At 41.7% G+C, this 15321-nt stretch overlaps 1 protein-coding gene across 3 annotated transcripts in view; it reads right to left on the reverse strand.

The window, feature by feature from the left end:
* Positions 1-3831: 3831 nt before the first annotated feature.
* Positions 3832-15321, reverse strand: part of LOC115250611 (uncharacterized) — a 62279-nt gene continuing 50789 nt past the window's right edge. Inside the window, exons 1-4 of one of the 3 annotated variants that reach the window (XR_003889168.1) lie at positions 5051-5725; positions 4354-4961; positions 4237-4280; positions 4014-4110 (exon numbers count right to left, since the gene is read on the reverse strand). Coding sequence is in view for 1 of the 3 variants with exons in the window: in XM_029839639.1 (XP_029695499.1) it covers positions 3994-4110 (117 nt within the window). In the remaining 2 variants the exon portion in view is untranslated. Of the gene's footprint in view, positions 4111-4236; positions 4281-4353; positions 5726-15321 lie in introns of those variants that run through there. The other 2 variants (XR_003889167.1, XM_029839639.1) reach the window with 2 other exon arrangements.

The following is a 15321-nucleotide window of genomic DNA, read 5'->3' on the forward strand; positions in this document are numbered from 1 at the left end:
CAAATATCTATTCCACACCATTGAGCTTTTAACCAACGGTAATTTTAACAGGTGTCCCACAACAACGACTGACACCCTCTGCGAGGCCTTTGCAGACCACTTCAGGAGTAAAATCGATAATATTAGATCCAGTCTTTTATCACAGCAAATTTTAATCAACAACACTCCTGGATCATTGCTTCCACCTGAGGAGACACTGGAGAGTTTTGTCCTGGTTGATGCGAGGACACTTGGTCGAGTTTTCTCCCAAGTTAGGCCCACAACCTGCCTTTTAGACCCAATTCCAACACCGTTTTTCAAAACATTTTATGGATTCTTTGAGGAACATCTCTTATATATGGTGAATTGCTCTCTTCAGACAGGTGTCTTCCCCACCTCCTTTAAAACGGCGGTGGTGAAGCCCCTTCTGAAGAAGAGCAATCTAGACCCCAGCGTTTTAAATAACTATTGGCCAGTATCCAACCTACCATTTTTAAGTAAAATTTTAGAAAAACTTGTTTTTAACCAAGTAAATGATTTTTTAAACTCAAATGATATTTTAGAGAGGCATCAGTCTGGTTTTAGGATGAACCACAGTACAGAGACAGCCCTTTTAAAGATTTTAAATGACATCAGGTGTAACCTAGACAACAAAAAGCTCACGGTGTTGGTTCTACTGGATCTGACCGCCGCTTTTGATACAGTAGACCACCATATTTTATTGAATAGACTAAAGAACCTGGTCGGCCTCTCTGGTATTGTTCTTAACTGGTTCACCTCCTACCTTAGTGATCGAAGCTTCTTTGTAAGTATGGATACATGCTCCTCGAGAATCCATGAGACAAAGTGTGGGGTTCCCCAAGGGTCAATTTTAGGTCCAACCCTTTTTAATCTTTACATGCTTCCTCTTGGGGACGTCATCAGGAGCCACGGCATCAGCTTCCACAGCTATGCTGACGATACGCAACTGTACATCGCCGTGGCTCCTGATGACACAGGGCCAGTTGATGCCCTTTTTAACTGTATTCTAGATATCCAGTCATGGATGGCAGAAAACTTCCTACAGCTCAACCAGGACAAAACAGAAGTCTTAGTTATTGGTCCTGAAGGTCAGAGAGAGAAACTTTTTCCAAAATTGAAGGATTTTAAGCCATCTCAATCTGTAAAAAAATCTGGGTGTGATCCTTGACTCTGAGCTTAGTTTTATTCCACACATCAAAAACATAACAAAGGTAGGTTTTTACCACCTGAAGAATATAGCCAGAGTCCGCCCGTTTCTCTCTCAGGCCAGCACGGAGGTGCTGATGCACGCTTTTATCTCTTGTCGTTTAGATTATTGTAATGCCCTGCTCTCTGGTCTTCCAAAAAAGAGCATCACAAACCTACAATTATTACAAAACTCAGCTGCACGAGTGCTGACGAGGACCAGAGGGCAGGAGCACATCACACCGGTTTTAGAATCGCTGCATTGGCTACCCGTGCGTTTCAGGATCGATTTTAAGGTTCTTTTATTAGTTTTTAAATGTCTTAATGGTCTTGGCCCGACTTATTTATCTGACCTGCTTTTATTCTATCAACCCTCGCGGACTCTGAGGTCCTCCGGCACCGGCCTTTTAACCATTCCACATGTAAGCACTAAAACGCACGGGGAAGCGGCCTTCAGTTATTATGGTCCCCGACTGTGGAACAGCCTGCCGGAGAACCTCAGGGCCGCAGAGACTGTTCAGATTTTTAAAAAGAGGCTCAAGACACACCTTTTTAATCAGGCCTTTAATTGATTTTCTGATTATTTTCAATTTATTTTATGTCTTATCCTTATTTTACTTGACACTTTTACTGTTTTACTCCCTCAGTTCTTAGTCTCTCAGTTTTTAGTCTTTACACCTTTCATCTCATTTACTGTTTTAGTCTGTTTTAGTCTTAGTACTGTTTTACTCCCTCAGTTCTTATTCTCAGTTTTTAGTCCTTACACCTTTTATCCCATTTACTGTTTTAGTCTGTTGTAGTCTTAGTACTGTTTTACTACTCCAATTCTTAGTTCCTCAGCTTTTAGCTTTTATACCTTTTATCCCATTTACTGTTTCAGTCCTTCAGTTTTTAGCTCCAGTGTCTCCTCATGGTGTTTCCTCATGGGGGCCTGCCAGGCTGGGAGATGTTTCCGGTCTACCGCTGGAGGTGCTGTCCCATTGTCGACCCTGGCCTGGGTGGTTAGGGGGCTCTGTGCTTTGGTGTGGAGCCTCCGGTCTGTCCGGGTCGGGGTGGTCTTTGTGGCGGTACCACCTGTGGTCACGGACCGTGACCTCCCTCGGCCTGGTGGGCCTCCAAAGGTGGCGTCTCCTTCGCCTCAGGTCTCGGTGCCCAGCCATGTCTCAGCTTGCCTCAGCTTGTTTATGTGTGTGGGTGTGTGTGTAAGTGTGTTGTATGCATGTGTGTGTGTCCTTTTCTTAATTCTGTTGTTCTCTTTGCTGTTTTTATCCTTTGTGAGGCACTTTGTGCTACCTAGCGTATGAAAAGTGCCATATAAATAAAGATTGATATTGATATTGATATTAGATAAGTGAAAAATAGATATGATAAGTGAAAAATAGACTTAGCACAAGTCACATTTTTCAGCGCTTTTCACCACACAGTATCGGCATGACACTGACTCACCGCGCTACGGTACAGCGTATTTTCCATTACAACAGGGTACCTCTTTGATGTGGGCGGGCTCTTAATATTGAGGCTTGAGACTCTGTTAAGATGAAAAACACAACTCTTAATTCCTTTGCGATAAGTGTTTGTCTTGTACTGATGGCTACTTTATTGTCAAAGTAACAACAGAAAAGATGGGAATCATGATACAATAAAGTCTTTATGACAGTTGAAGGTAAAACCCAGACACAGTATGACTCTATCACCCCTGGGTGGTGCCTCCTTCCTTCAGACTTGGGTCCTCTACCAGAGGCCTGGGAGTCTGAGGGTTCTGCACAGGATCTTAGCTGTTCCTAGGACTGCGCTCTTCTGGACAGAGATCTCTGATGTGCTTCCTGGTATCTGCTGGAGCCATCTACTCAGGTTGGGTGTTACTGCCCCTAGTGTTCCAATCTCTACTGGGACCACTGTTGCCTTCATGCCCCACATTCTCTCTCCTTCAGCCCTTGGTATATTTCCAGCTTCTTGTGTTCCTTCGTCCTTATGTTGCTATCACTTGGGATTGCTACATCTATCACCACCACTACCTTCCGGTGTTTATCCACCACCACTATGTCAGGCTGGTTGGCCACCACCATCCTGTGAGTCTTGATCTGGAAGTCCCACAGGATCTTGGCCTGCTTGTTCTCCAGCACTTTCGAGGGTGTCTCCCACCTGGACCCTGGGACCTCCAGTCCATACTCAGGGCAGATGTTCCTGTACACTATACCAGCCACCTGGTTATGTCGCTCCATGTATGCCTTGCCTGACAATATCTTGCACCCTGCTGTGATGTGCTAGACTGTCTCAGGGGCTTCTCTACACAGCCCACACCTGGGATCTTGTCTGGTATGGGAGACCCTGGCCTCTATTGCTCTGGTGTTCAGGGCCTGTTCTTGTGTAGCCATGGTTACTGGCTCTGTGCTGTCTTTCAGTCTGGCCTTTTCCAGCCACTGGTATGTTTTTTGGACATCAATTATAAGTAATTAGTCATATTATTATTAGTATTTTGTGCACTTACATTTGCCACAATGTGTATCAAAATTAATCTTTCCAGGTTGGATAAGAAAATTAAAGCTTTTGTGACCACTGTACAATCTATACCTCAATGTATTTATGGTGTTAAAGTAATTGAATATAAATTTGGATATGGCGAGAATAAACAAAATTCATTGAGCAAAACGTGTTTAATTGACTCTCCAAATGAAAGTGTACAAATGGTAAAATTTACAAGGAAATGCACACTAATTATTAAAACACAGCACAAAAAAGCTCCAACATTGGTTTAAAATGGTATTATTACTGTTCCTGTGATGAGCTGTAATGACAAAGGGACAACATCTACGACCTCACAGTAGAGTACACACATTCATTCTGTCTGTTCTTCTGCTTCCTCGATCTGTTGGACTGGTTGGCTCTCAAAGCGGCATAATGGAGGTTGTCTTCCTTTTGGTTGCCCTGGTAATAAAATGAAATGGCAATTGCCCACAACATAATTGGTGCAGGCACATAAAGAGGATTAAAAAACATATGTACACACATTTAAATAAATTAAAAAAATAATAAAATCAAAATGATATTCACCGCTGGGTTTGCTGTGGGTGAGTCTGGGATCCCTGACTGCGAGTCTTTGAAACACAGAATGCAACATTCATTTATTTATTATTTTTAAGAACATTCAAAATATATTACATCAGTTACCCAGAGAGTGATGGCTGTTTCTCTTTTTCGTCATATAAAGTGAAATGGTTAATAAAATAACCACGATGATGGTAAATATCCAGGTCGCACTGAGGAAATACACCAAAACAAGATAGTTTCCTTTATCTGTAACGAGAGGCATCAGAAATTGTGATATCCGCGATACCGTTTCAGATAATTATTAAGGTCTTTACACATATTTGTCTTTTCACTTTATATCACGGCAGTTATGATGTCATTATTTTCTAATTCAGCGAAACTACAGGCATCACCATTCACACATAATTTTATAAAATAACAGTATTTAAAGAGAATCTATACTGACATAACAAAAATATGAGTTAAAGTGATACTTTGACCACAAATGTTTTTAATGTGCTGCTGTGGTGTAAAATTCAAACAGCATAAATTTTATGACTGTATGAACTTAGAACTTAAGGTTCATGTTGCTATAAATTGAAATGTGTGTCTATATCTTTCTTGTTTAAACCAATAGATCGTGGGAGAAACATTATCTTTTTGAAGACACGGCAAAGTCAGGTTCTGTCCAGGTTTGACCAAGATAAAATTGGTCTTCCAATTCAAAGATTCCATTGAAGCTGTCTGAGCTAAAATCAAACAGAAAAGAAGACTGTTTGATGTTTCAATTTTACATAGATGCTATAAACAGACAAACAAAACACATAAAAATGCTCACCAAATTTCTCCAAACACATCAGCCAGAAGATCAACTTTGCAGATGTCATCTTGTCATCAGATATTGGGCTGAGTGAAGAGAAGGCTGGTTCTTTGTACACTGATAAATGCAGAGCTTGTGTTTGATTGGACAGCGTAACATGACGTGAGGGTGTGACATACAGGAAACACAATCACATGTAATAAAGGTGAAAGATCTTGAGATATAGGAAAAGGCCCTAATGAGAAAATGACATTTGACATATTAAGAATATTTTTAAACAAACATATAACCTTTGCATTTCTTTAGCTAAGGGAAGGTGTATGATGTGTTTGACAAGAAAAGAAGAGCGATCATTTGGTTTTGTTTTCAACATTTACAATCCACCAATATCAAAACAAAAACGCAAACAATTCAACTCACTAACCAACATCAAAGCAAATGTCAGAAGAAATGTAGAGAATGAGCCAGGAGAGTGCATGATATGCCATTTGAAAGGAAAGTAGAGAAAAAGAGTATTTTGGAATGGAATCTTCATGGACTATGATGTTTGCATGTGACAGAACAGGGAACGAATCTAGTTCTGGTGTTGGAATTTTTCTCATTGACTGTGATTTAAATGTTCAGCTAAATTTTCTCTTAAAATCAAGAATGTCTCAAAGCGTTTTCCAGAAACCCAGATCCTGAGCCCTTAAAAGGCAAAAATTGCAAGGAAAACCTCACTTGAAATAGGAATAAACCTCCAAAAGGACAAGGCTTCTGTATGAGGACCATTCTTTTGATGGTCAGCAGAGTAAATGAGATGGAAATTACAAACTAGGGCAGGAGGGAGGACAGAAAGAGAAGAATAGTCAAACACGTCATCAAATTTTATTTTACAACTACCGTATTTTCACGACTATAAGGCGCACCTAAAAGCCTAGAATTTTCTAAAAAATCTACGGTGCGCCTTTTAACCCGGAACGCCTTTTGTATGGATTACGGTAATATTGGTTAATCGCGGCTACCGTAGTCAGTAGGCGTGGCCGAGGTAACAGCAGTAAATTCAGTCCCAAACCATTTCTGTCTGTAAAGACCCCAAAATGGCTCCTTGCAAGAGACGCGCTTTTGACGCAGAGTTCAAACTGAAGGCTATCAGTCACGCAGTTGAACACGGAAATAGAGCAGCGGCAAGAGAATTTAACGTGAACGAATCAATGGTGCAGAAGTGGAGGAAGCAACAAGATGACCTGCGCCAGGTAAAGAAGACTCAACGGAGCTTCCGAGGAAACAAAGCAAAAAGTGGATTAACAAAGGAACTCCAGCCGCTAAATATTGGTGTCAACGGGGCATTCAAAACTAGACTGCGAACTGCGTGGGACCGGTGGATGACGAACGGCGAACGTTCACCAAGACGGGGAGACGGCGCCGAGCGTCATACGTCACTATCTGCCAGTGGATCATAAATGCCTGGGCATCGACCGTGGTCCGAGCTTTCGGGAAGGCAGGGATTGTCACTGAAATGCCAGACAACACCAGCAACACCGACCCTGATGACGACTTTGACGAGATGGAGCCGGCCATGTTGGACGCCGTATTCGCACAACTGTTCAATTCGGACACCGAAGAAGAAGAATTCGAGGGATTCCTGGATCAGGAATGAACTGATAAAGTGATCTTTACGTGTTTCTTTTGTGTGTTTACAACTTAACAAGGCTGGTCATACTGTGAATATGGAAATTACCGTTTGAACAACGTTGTTATATTGCTATCGCTTTGCACTACTTCGAGAGTTCGAGTTACCGTATATTGTGTTTGCACTAACGTTTGATTTACCGCAACGGTACTACGTGATAAAAATGTTGCACTAAATCGAAGATTTATTAAACTCCACTATCCACTTGTGATAAAAAATGTTGCACTGCCTGTTATAACTCTCTGTTATTAAACGAACTGTGTTACGCGAAAACACTACGTCACTCGGGAAAAATAATAAAACAGCTGTTTATTCGTTTTGGGAGTGAATTTAGTTGTGAGAATGACGGTTTGTATTCTATTAATAAAGTTTGACTGACTTATCTGGCTGTTTTATTGACATTCCTTTTAGCGCAGCTCGATCTAGTGAACGCGTCATGAAACCACAGGCACTACGCAGTTTCTATGCTATGCGCCTTATAACACGGTGCGCCCTGTGTATGAAAATATTTCTAAAATAGGCTGTTAATTGAAGGTGCGCCCTATAATACGGCGCGCCTTATGGTTGTGAAAATACGGTACTTTTCAAAAAACAAACAAACTGGGATCCATCCAGGGTGCTCCCAGCCTCTCTTACTGTAGTAGAGTCAGGAAACATAAGATTATCTGAAGCATCACTGATTGACATAAGTGTAAACACTTTTATTCACATTTCTCTGTCCTTTTCTGTCCAATGTGTTAACTCCTGCTTCGTTGAAGCATTTTCAATTGATATAGAGTATTGATGCTGTTGGATTGCAATACCTCTCGTGTGTCACTGCCAATCCGCGTGTTCTTTAAATGAAGACTTCAAGTAAACAAATGCCAATCTCAAAATGTATTTAGCACATAGAATCAATTCAAGATACAAATATTACAGCGCTCCGGGCCAGTTCATAACCCTAACAACAACAAAGTCAATTGTCAGGGCATGAAGTCTGACAACCTAACTATCCCTTGGCCCAGTCTTTTATAGAAAGACATATGTAATTATTGATGCTAATTCAGTCCAATCCAGTCCTTCTTCTTGGGTGACTTCATCTTCTTCTTCCTGCCTCATTTGGTGTTGGTGCAGTCCTTCTCCATTGTCTTCTCAGATGGCCAGGTCAGAGGTCTTATTCCTGTCCAGGAACTTATCAATCACCAGTAAATTATGCTGTCATATTTTACGATGAGGGTCTACCATTTCCTGTCTGCCTGGCTCCAACTGTCTAAGCAGTATTCATGTCAAAGAAAGATCAACTGACTTGCTTATGTGTATTCCTACTAAAGATTATATACTATCCCTAACTTCTAAACTAACTGTAACATAAAACAAAAACATATAGTATAACACATGCTAATAAGATAAAAGATGCTAACAATATAAACTAATTCTCTTCAATGCTGTCAAAATAGTTTTGGTTAAGTATTGTGCCAGAAAATAGATCAGGCTGACTGCAGGAATACCAGTCAAGATACCAAATATACAATCTGATGAGCAAAAGTGAATTTAACATCACCACAAAATCCCCATTTACAGCCCCTACACCTCACTCACAATTTACCGATGATAAAACCATTGCCTTAAAAAAAACCATCAGCAATCAAATTTAACAAATAATTTTTTTAAAACCCTTCTTTTGACCTACAAGGTCCTCAGAGGCCTAGCTCCATCCTACCTGGAGGAGCTAGTGATACCTTATCAGCCCAATAGACCACTCCGCTCTCAGAATGCTGGTCTACTTGTGGTTCCCAGAGTTTCCAGGAGTAGAATGGGGGGCCGAGCATTTAGCTACCAGGCCCCTCTGCTATGGAACCAGCTCCCTGTCCAGGTACGGGAGGCTGACTCCATCGCTACTTTTAAGATCAACTTTTAAGAACAAATGCACCTCATCCATCACCCATCTCACAAGGAATCCCTCAAAGACTCAGTGGTTGAGCACCCCTATTTCTTGATTTGACATTTAAAGAATCCGTGCAATGCGCCACCGTTAAAAATTGTATATAACAGGAAACAATGCTCAAAGGAGAAAAAGATTTCCCTTGTTTGGAGTCACAAGATCAAAATTATCCACATTGGGGAAAACTTCTTAGAACGATCCATAATTGCGCAACTGCAAAACTCCATCCAACAAACCCACGACATGTCGACACAGTTTGTTTCCTTATGAACACACTTTGACGCGGCACATCCAAATGATACAATTCCTGTATCGGTCACGTGATTCTTTCTTAAAGCGATACATGCACCGATACGGGGTTTCACTCTTGAGCTCTCGGCACAGTGCTGACGCACCAGTGTCGCTCGTCCCACTACTGTTTGGTTCCATCTCCTGTAAAATTTTAAATGGGCTATAAATGTTACATTTCCGACACATTTTAGAAACTAAAAGCTCCATATAACAGAGAATCAGGGGATATTTAGGCCATATCTGTTTAAACATAAGGTTAATTTTTCTATCAATCACTATATATTTTGAAACCAACTGAACAGAGCTAACTGGGGTAACCTTTTCATGGACAATAAAATAAATGAGTGGATTCTGGCTTAATTTTTTAAAAAACGGGATATTATGTAAATTATTTCTACAATATATATAAAATAATCTGCACAAAAATATGTAGCACTTTAACAACTTGTATAAACCTTTTGAATAAAATGATTTCAAACACACTCACCCTCAAACACCAGCGTGGTTCCATTTCCAAACAGAATGTGTCCACATGCTGCAACAGCACAATAGTAGGTCCCAGTCTGAGAAGTGTTCAGGTTCTTCATGGAGAAGCTGTGGAAACAGGTGTTGGTTTTCCTCTCACACTGCTTGTTCCTGCCTGTATGGCTGTACATGAGTCCCAGTTGAGATGGTCCAGAGTTTCTGAACCAGTAAACAGTGTGATCCCCATCACAAGTCCACCCAGTATGTACTGTACAATTCAGCGTCACAGAACCTTCTGCTTGGATAGAATGTGATGCTGGCTGATCTATAGTCAACCCTGAACCCTCTACAATGACATAACTTTCTAGAAAGTCAAATACTGTTAAATACTGATTTAAACAGTAATAGGTGGCTGAGTCTGATAACTCCAAATCTGATATTGTCAGATAAGCTCCCTTGTTACCAGGATGTATTTGGAAATGTGGATTGGTTTTGAAGTCATTAACAAATATCCAAAGTTTACTTGATATCCACTACGTACAGATCAGCCTCGGCTTCTCTCCCAGAATTTGTTTAAACAAAGAGATCTTGGTAGAAACATAATCTCTGTTAGTTTCATGAAACACTTGTTCGACCACTTTCCTTTAGGCGTTTATAATCGCTTGTGTCATGGGGGGAGGGCTGTTGTGTTTTTACTTCAAATTAATGAAGAAAGCCTTGATATATACATCCTTCTCCATGCTGTGCCTTTTTTTTGTATCTAGAATTCCTGCTTCTGCAGACACTTCTACATCCTGTTCAAAACCACATGTCATTTACCTTTCAAGCTTTTTTCACACTAAATTACGATGTGATTCGTGTGTGACCTTATATCAACAGCATGGTATACCCACAGTGATTACATTGGTCCTGACGTGATGGTATCATAGAGGTACCTGTTTGCAATAGTATAGTTATGGTTGACTTCATGTGAAATTAACATCGCCCCCAACTCAGACTGGTGTCACTCCATGAATAAAAAAAGTCTTTAATCTATGAAACATATTTTTACAAAGATCAATCAATAACATCACATTCCCATATGTCAATATTTGAGGTGTGCCTTAAATTGTTTTATGTTGTGCAACATCCTATGCCGTAGTCTTATGATGTGGCTGTATTGGTTATACTGATGAGGTAGCCAATGGATACAAGATATTTCTCAGTGTTAGACTTCTGTGGTCTTGCAAGTTAAGCCCTTGGGTTTCTGATTAATTTCTTATAACCTTTGAGTGTTATTCTGACGCACACATTCTAAAACATTTTAGACGGAGAAGGAGGAGGAGGGAAAAGAGGAGAGAAAGGGAGAGGAGAGGGAGAAGGAGGGGGAGAGGGGAGGAGAGGAGAGGAGAGGAGAGGAGAGGAGAGGAGAGGAGAGGAGAGGAGAGGAGAGGAGAGGAGAGGCACAGAGCACAGAAACACACACAAAAAATATGATATACAATCACTTCAGCGGGGCCAGAGGTCATTATGCAGCTCCGAGGGTGGCGATACCTGTAAATAAATAGGGGGGGTGGGGGGGGGGGGGGGGCAGAAAAACTACACAAGAATCAGCATAACTAGTCTGCTTGATGAGGAGAGGAAAGGAGAGGAGAGGAGAGGAAACCATGACCCAGTGGAGTGACAGAGGCCTGTCAGGTGATCATGTTTCCGGACCCCGGCAGCCTTGGCCTATAACAGCATAGCTAAGATGTGACCTAATGATTAGACAACCCCCTAAGTATGACAATTTGTCTGTCTATGATAGTAACTGGAACTACTGAATTAGTAATAATAAGCTTTTTCAAAGAGGTAGGTTTTGAGTCTGATCTTAAAAGTAGCGATGGAGTCAGCCTCCCGTACCTGGACAGGGAGCTGGTTCCATAGCAGAGGGGCCTGGTAGCTAAATGCTCGGCCCCCCATTCTACTCCTGGAAACTCTGGGAACCACAAGTAGACCAGCATTCTGAGAGCGGAGTGGTCTATTGGGCTGATAAGGTATCACTAGCTCCTCCAGGTAGGATGGAGCTAGGCCTCTGAGGACCTTGTAGGTCAAAAGAAGGGTTTTAAAAATTATTCTAAATTTAACGGGCAGCCAATGAAGCGACGCCATTACAGGAGTAATGTGATCTCTTTTGTCAATACCTGTCAGAACTCTGGCTGCAGCATTTTGGATCAACTGGAGGCTTCTTAAAGAGTTGTTTAGACACCCTGATAATAAAGAGTTACAGTGGTCCAGCCTGGAAGTAACAAATGCATGGACTAACTTTTCAGCATCATGCCGCCTCAGCAGCTTCCTGATCTTTGTGATGTTCCTCAAGTGAAAAAAGGCACTTCTAGAGACTAATTTAATGTGTGAGTTGAAGGAGAGATTTTGATCAAAAGTTACTCCTAGATTCCTCACAGAGAGACTAGATGTTAATGAGATACCATCTAGAGTGATCATGTGATCTAATCTATCCCAGAGAGGTTCAGGACCAAACACCATGACCTCAGTTTTCCCTGGGTTAAGGAGGAGGAAATTTGAAGACATCCAGGACTTTATGTCTTTAAGACAGGTCTGGAGCTTCACTAACTTCTCTGTCTCCTCGGGTTTCATGGATAAATAGAGCTGAGTGTCATCAGCATAACAATGAAAATTTATCCCATGCTGCCGAATAATGTTCCCTAAGGGAAGCATGTACAATGTGAAGAGGATTGGTCCAAGTACAGAACCTTGAGGAACTCCATGGCTAACCCTACTGTATGAGGAGGGAACACCATGGACATAAGCAAACTGGTATCTATCAGATAAGTATGATCTAAACCAGTCTAGTGCTGTCCCTTTAATCCCAATCACATGTTCCAGTCTCTGTAACAGGACGCTGTGATCAACTGTATCAAAAGCAGCACTGAGGTCCAGCAGAACCAGCATAGAGACCAGTCCATGATCTGAAGCTATAAGAAGATCATGAGTGACTTTAAGAAGTGCTGTTTCTGTGCTGTGATGAGCTCTAAAGCCTGACTGAAACATCTCAAAACAGGCTGTTTTTCTGCAGGTGCTCCAGTAACTGAGTCACCACCACCTTCTCTAGAACTTTAGAGATAAAAGGAAGGTTGGATATTGGCCTATAATTTGCTAAGACATCAGGATCCAGTGATGGTTTTTTAAGCAACGGCTTAATCACTGCCACCTTGTAGAGGTGAAGAACCATTGATCTGGTCCAGGATAGAACTGCCTATCAATGGTAGAACATCCTTCAACAGGTGTGTTGGGATGGGATCTAAAAGACACGTGGTGGTCTTGGATTTCTGAATTAGCGATGACGCCTCAGAAAAATATATAGGGCTGAAGGAGCTTAAGGGCTCGTTGGAGACCCTGTATGTTCCCACAGTCGGCACATCTGGTGATGGTCCAGTTGTTGGGATGGCCTGGTTAGCTTTCACTCTGATAGCTAGAACTTTATCAGTGAAGAAGCTCATGAAGTCTTCACCACTAAGGGAAGAAGGGATACGTGGATCTAAAACACTGTGACTCTTGGTTAATTTGGCCACAGTGCTGAAAAGAAACCTGGGGTTGCTCTTATTTTCCTCAATTAAAGAAGAAAAATAAGCTGTTCTAGCCTTGCGAAGGGCCCTTTTGTAAACTAATAGACAGTCTTTCCAGGCTACATGATAGCTGTCTATTTTACAAGAATGCCACTTCCTTTCTAGTCTTCGCACTTTCTGCTTGAGGGTCCTGATATGTGAATTATACCAGGGGGCACACCTCCTCTGATTTACTATTTTCTTTTTCAGGGGGGCAACAGAATCAAGCGTGATTCTCAGTGAGGTTGCTGCACCTTCAGCAATAGAGTCAACCTCAGCAGGGCTAAGATTATAATGACTGATCCCTGGGGAAAAACACGGTGGTCCTGGGATCAGCACAGGGTAAACACTCTGCCAATTGACTAGCGACACACCTACGCGTAAGGATCCCCTAAAATGGCGCCGGTCAAGCGAGACACGTATGAATGAGGCTTACTTTAAACTGCAGGACATTAAATATGAAAATATTTAATGAAAATGGCAATCGAGCAATCTTAATATTTTCGCTTTATGAGGAGGCGGCATCTCTCCATACGTGCGAGGATAACTGTTGCGCAGCGGCTTCCCGCGGATTACCAAGAGAGGGCGGCCATCTTCCCTAACCCTAACCAGGAGAGGGTGGCCATCTTCCGCACCAACTGCCACGACAAGATAACCGCGCCCAGCCACATCACCAACATGGATGAGATCCCTTTGACTTTTGACATCCCTTTGACCCACAAAGTGGAGAAAAGGGGACCAGCACGGTGGCGATACGCACAACGGGGCACGAGAAGTCGTCGTTCACCGTGGTTCTCCGCTGCCATGGAAACGGACAGAGTGCTGGATGAAGGAAGGCGAACACTCCTTCACAAAGACTATGAGGCAGCAGCGGGCAAGTTATGCCACCATATGCGGGTGGATTGTAGACGCATGGGCTATGATACCGTCTTCATGTATTGTAAGAGCTTTCACAAAATCAACGCTGAAGTGGAACCGGTCGGTGAGTCTGATTCAGATGATGAAGAAGAGGAATTCGGGATGTTGGACATTGAAATAGTGCAGCTGTTTAATTCAGATACAGAAGATGAAAACTTTGATGGTTTTGTGGCAGAAGAATTAATATTTTGTTCAATAAATGTGAAGAAACTCACCGTTTTACTTCTGTTGTCATTTTTTACTGTATGTTTTAGCATGCGCCTAATAATACGGTGCGCCTTATATATGTTTTAAATACAGAAATAGCACCCGTAACTGAGACTGCGCCTTTTATTACAGTGAAAATATGGTAGTTCAAAAGTGCCATAATCATAATATTTTCAAAGATTATGATTATGCCATAACCATAATATAATATTTGTAAAGATTAGGCTTTATGATTATGGCACTTTGTGATCAGTAATCACAACATGATGAAAGTGGCACAACACAAGGGGAGACGCACATGAGGTGAACTGACACAGGGGTGGCACGGTTATGTAGGGGCTAAAATGGCTGCCACAAAGCAAGAAGGTTCCTGCAGTCAGGGGGTTTTTTTGTGCAGAGTTTGCCTGTTCTCCCCGTGTCCATGTGCATTGACATTAGAAGTGAATGAGGGCATGAACAGTTGTTTGTCTTTGTGAGTTAGAAGTGGGATAAGCGGCCACCTGTCCCCTAAAAGGGATAAAGAAGTCAAAGACTGATAGAGGGATGGACAAAAGTCCCTTGGCCAGTTTTTTCACGATTCTAATAAAACTGTTGAAGGTCTTTTGTTGCAAAATAAAATTTTAATTGATTATATCTTAACAATGGCAGCTGTGACTGCTTTTCATCATGCTGAATGCTGATGCACCAATTAGGAAGCTAACCAAGGTCTACAGATTCAAAAAGCAGCAGACAGATGTCAAGGTTTCAGTTGTATTGGGAATCTTGAGCAGGTAGTAATTTTTAATTAAATCAAAAATTAATGTTTGTATTGTGTTCAATTTTGTTATCTGTTTTGTTAGTCTTTATGCCCCAAGTTTCACCAAAAAAAGGTCAAAAAGGTCAACAAAGAGAGCTAAACATTTTCTAAACTGCTGGCAAGTTGGATCCCAAATAAGCAAAAATCATTCCTGCAGTTCCGGGAAGGAGAGACCACGGTGGACACAGCAGGAGTACGCCAACCCTTTGGATAATACTGCCCCTGCCTTAGCATTTCTATGTATCCAAGACATAGCCTGCTGCTGTTTACATGGTCATGATCACATAATGGAGCATTTGTCTCATCCAGTGGGTGTTTTGGTCAACTTAATAGTCCGATGGATATGAATGCTTGTGAAAACGATTGTTGCAGCTTTTGACTTCACAAATTAAGGACTGCAACAGCACGATACAAGCTTTGTCTTCATAAAATGAA

The sequence above is a fragment of the Takifugu rubripes genome, chromosome 8 (assembly GCF_901000725.2).
Source record: "Takifugu rubripes chromosome 8, fTakRub1.2, whole genome shotgun sequence".
Classification (NCBI taxonomy): Eukaryota; Metazoa; Chordata; class Actinopteri; order Tetraodontiformes; family Tetraodontidae; genus Takifugu; species Takifugu rubripes.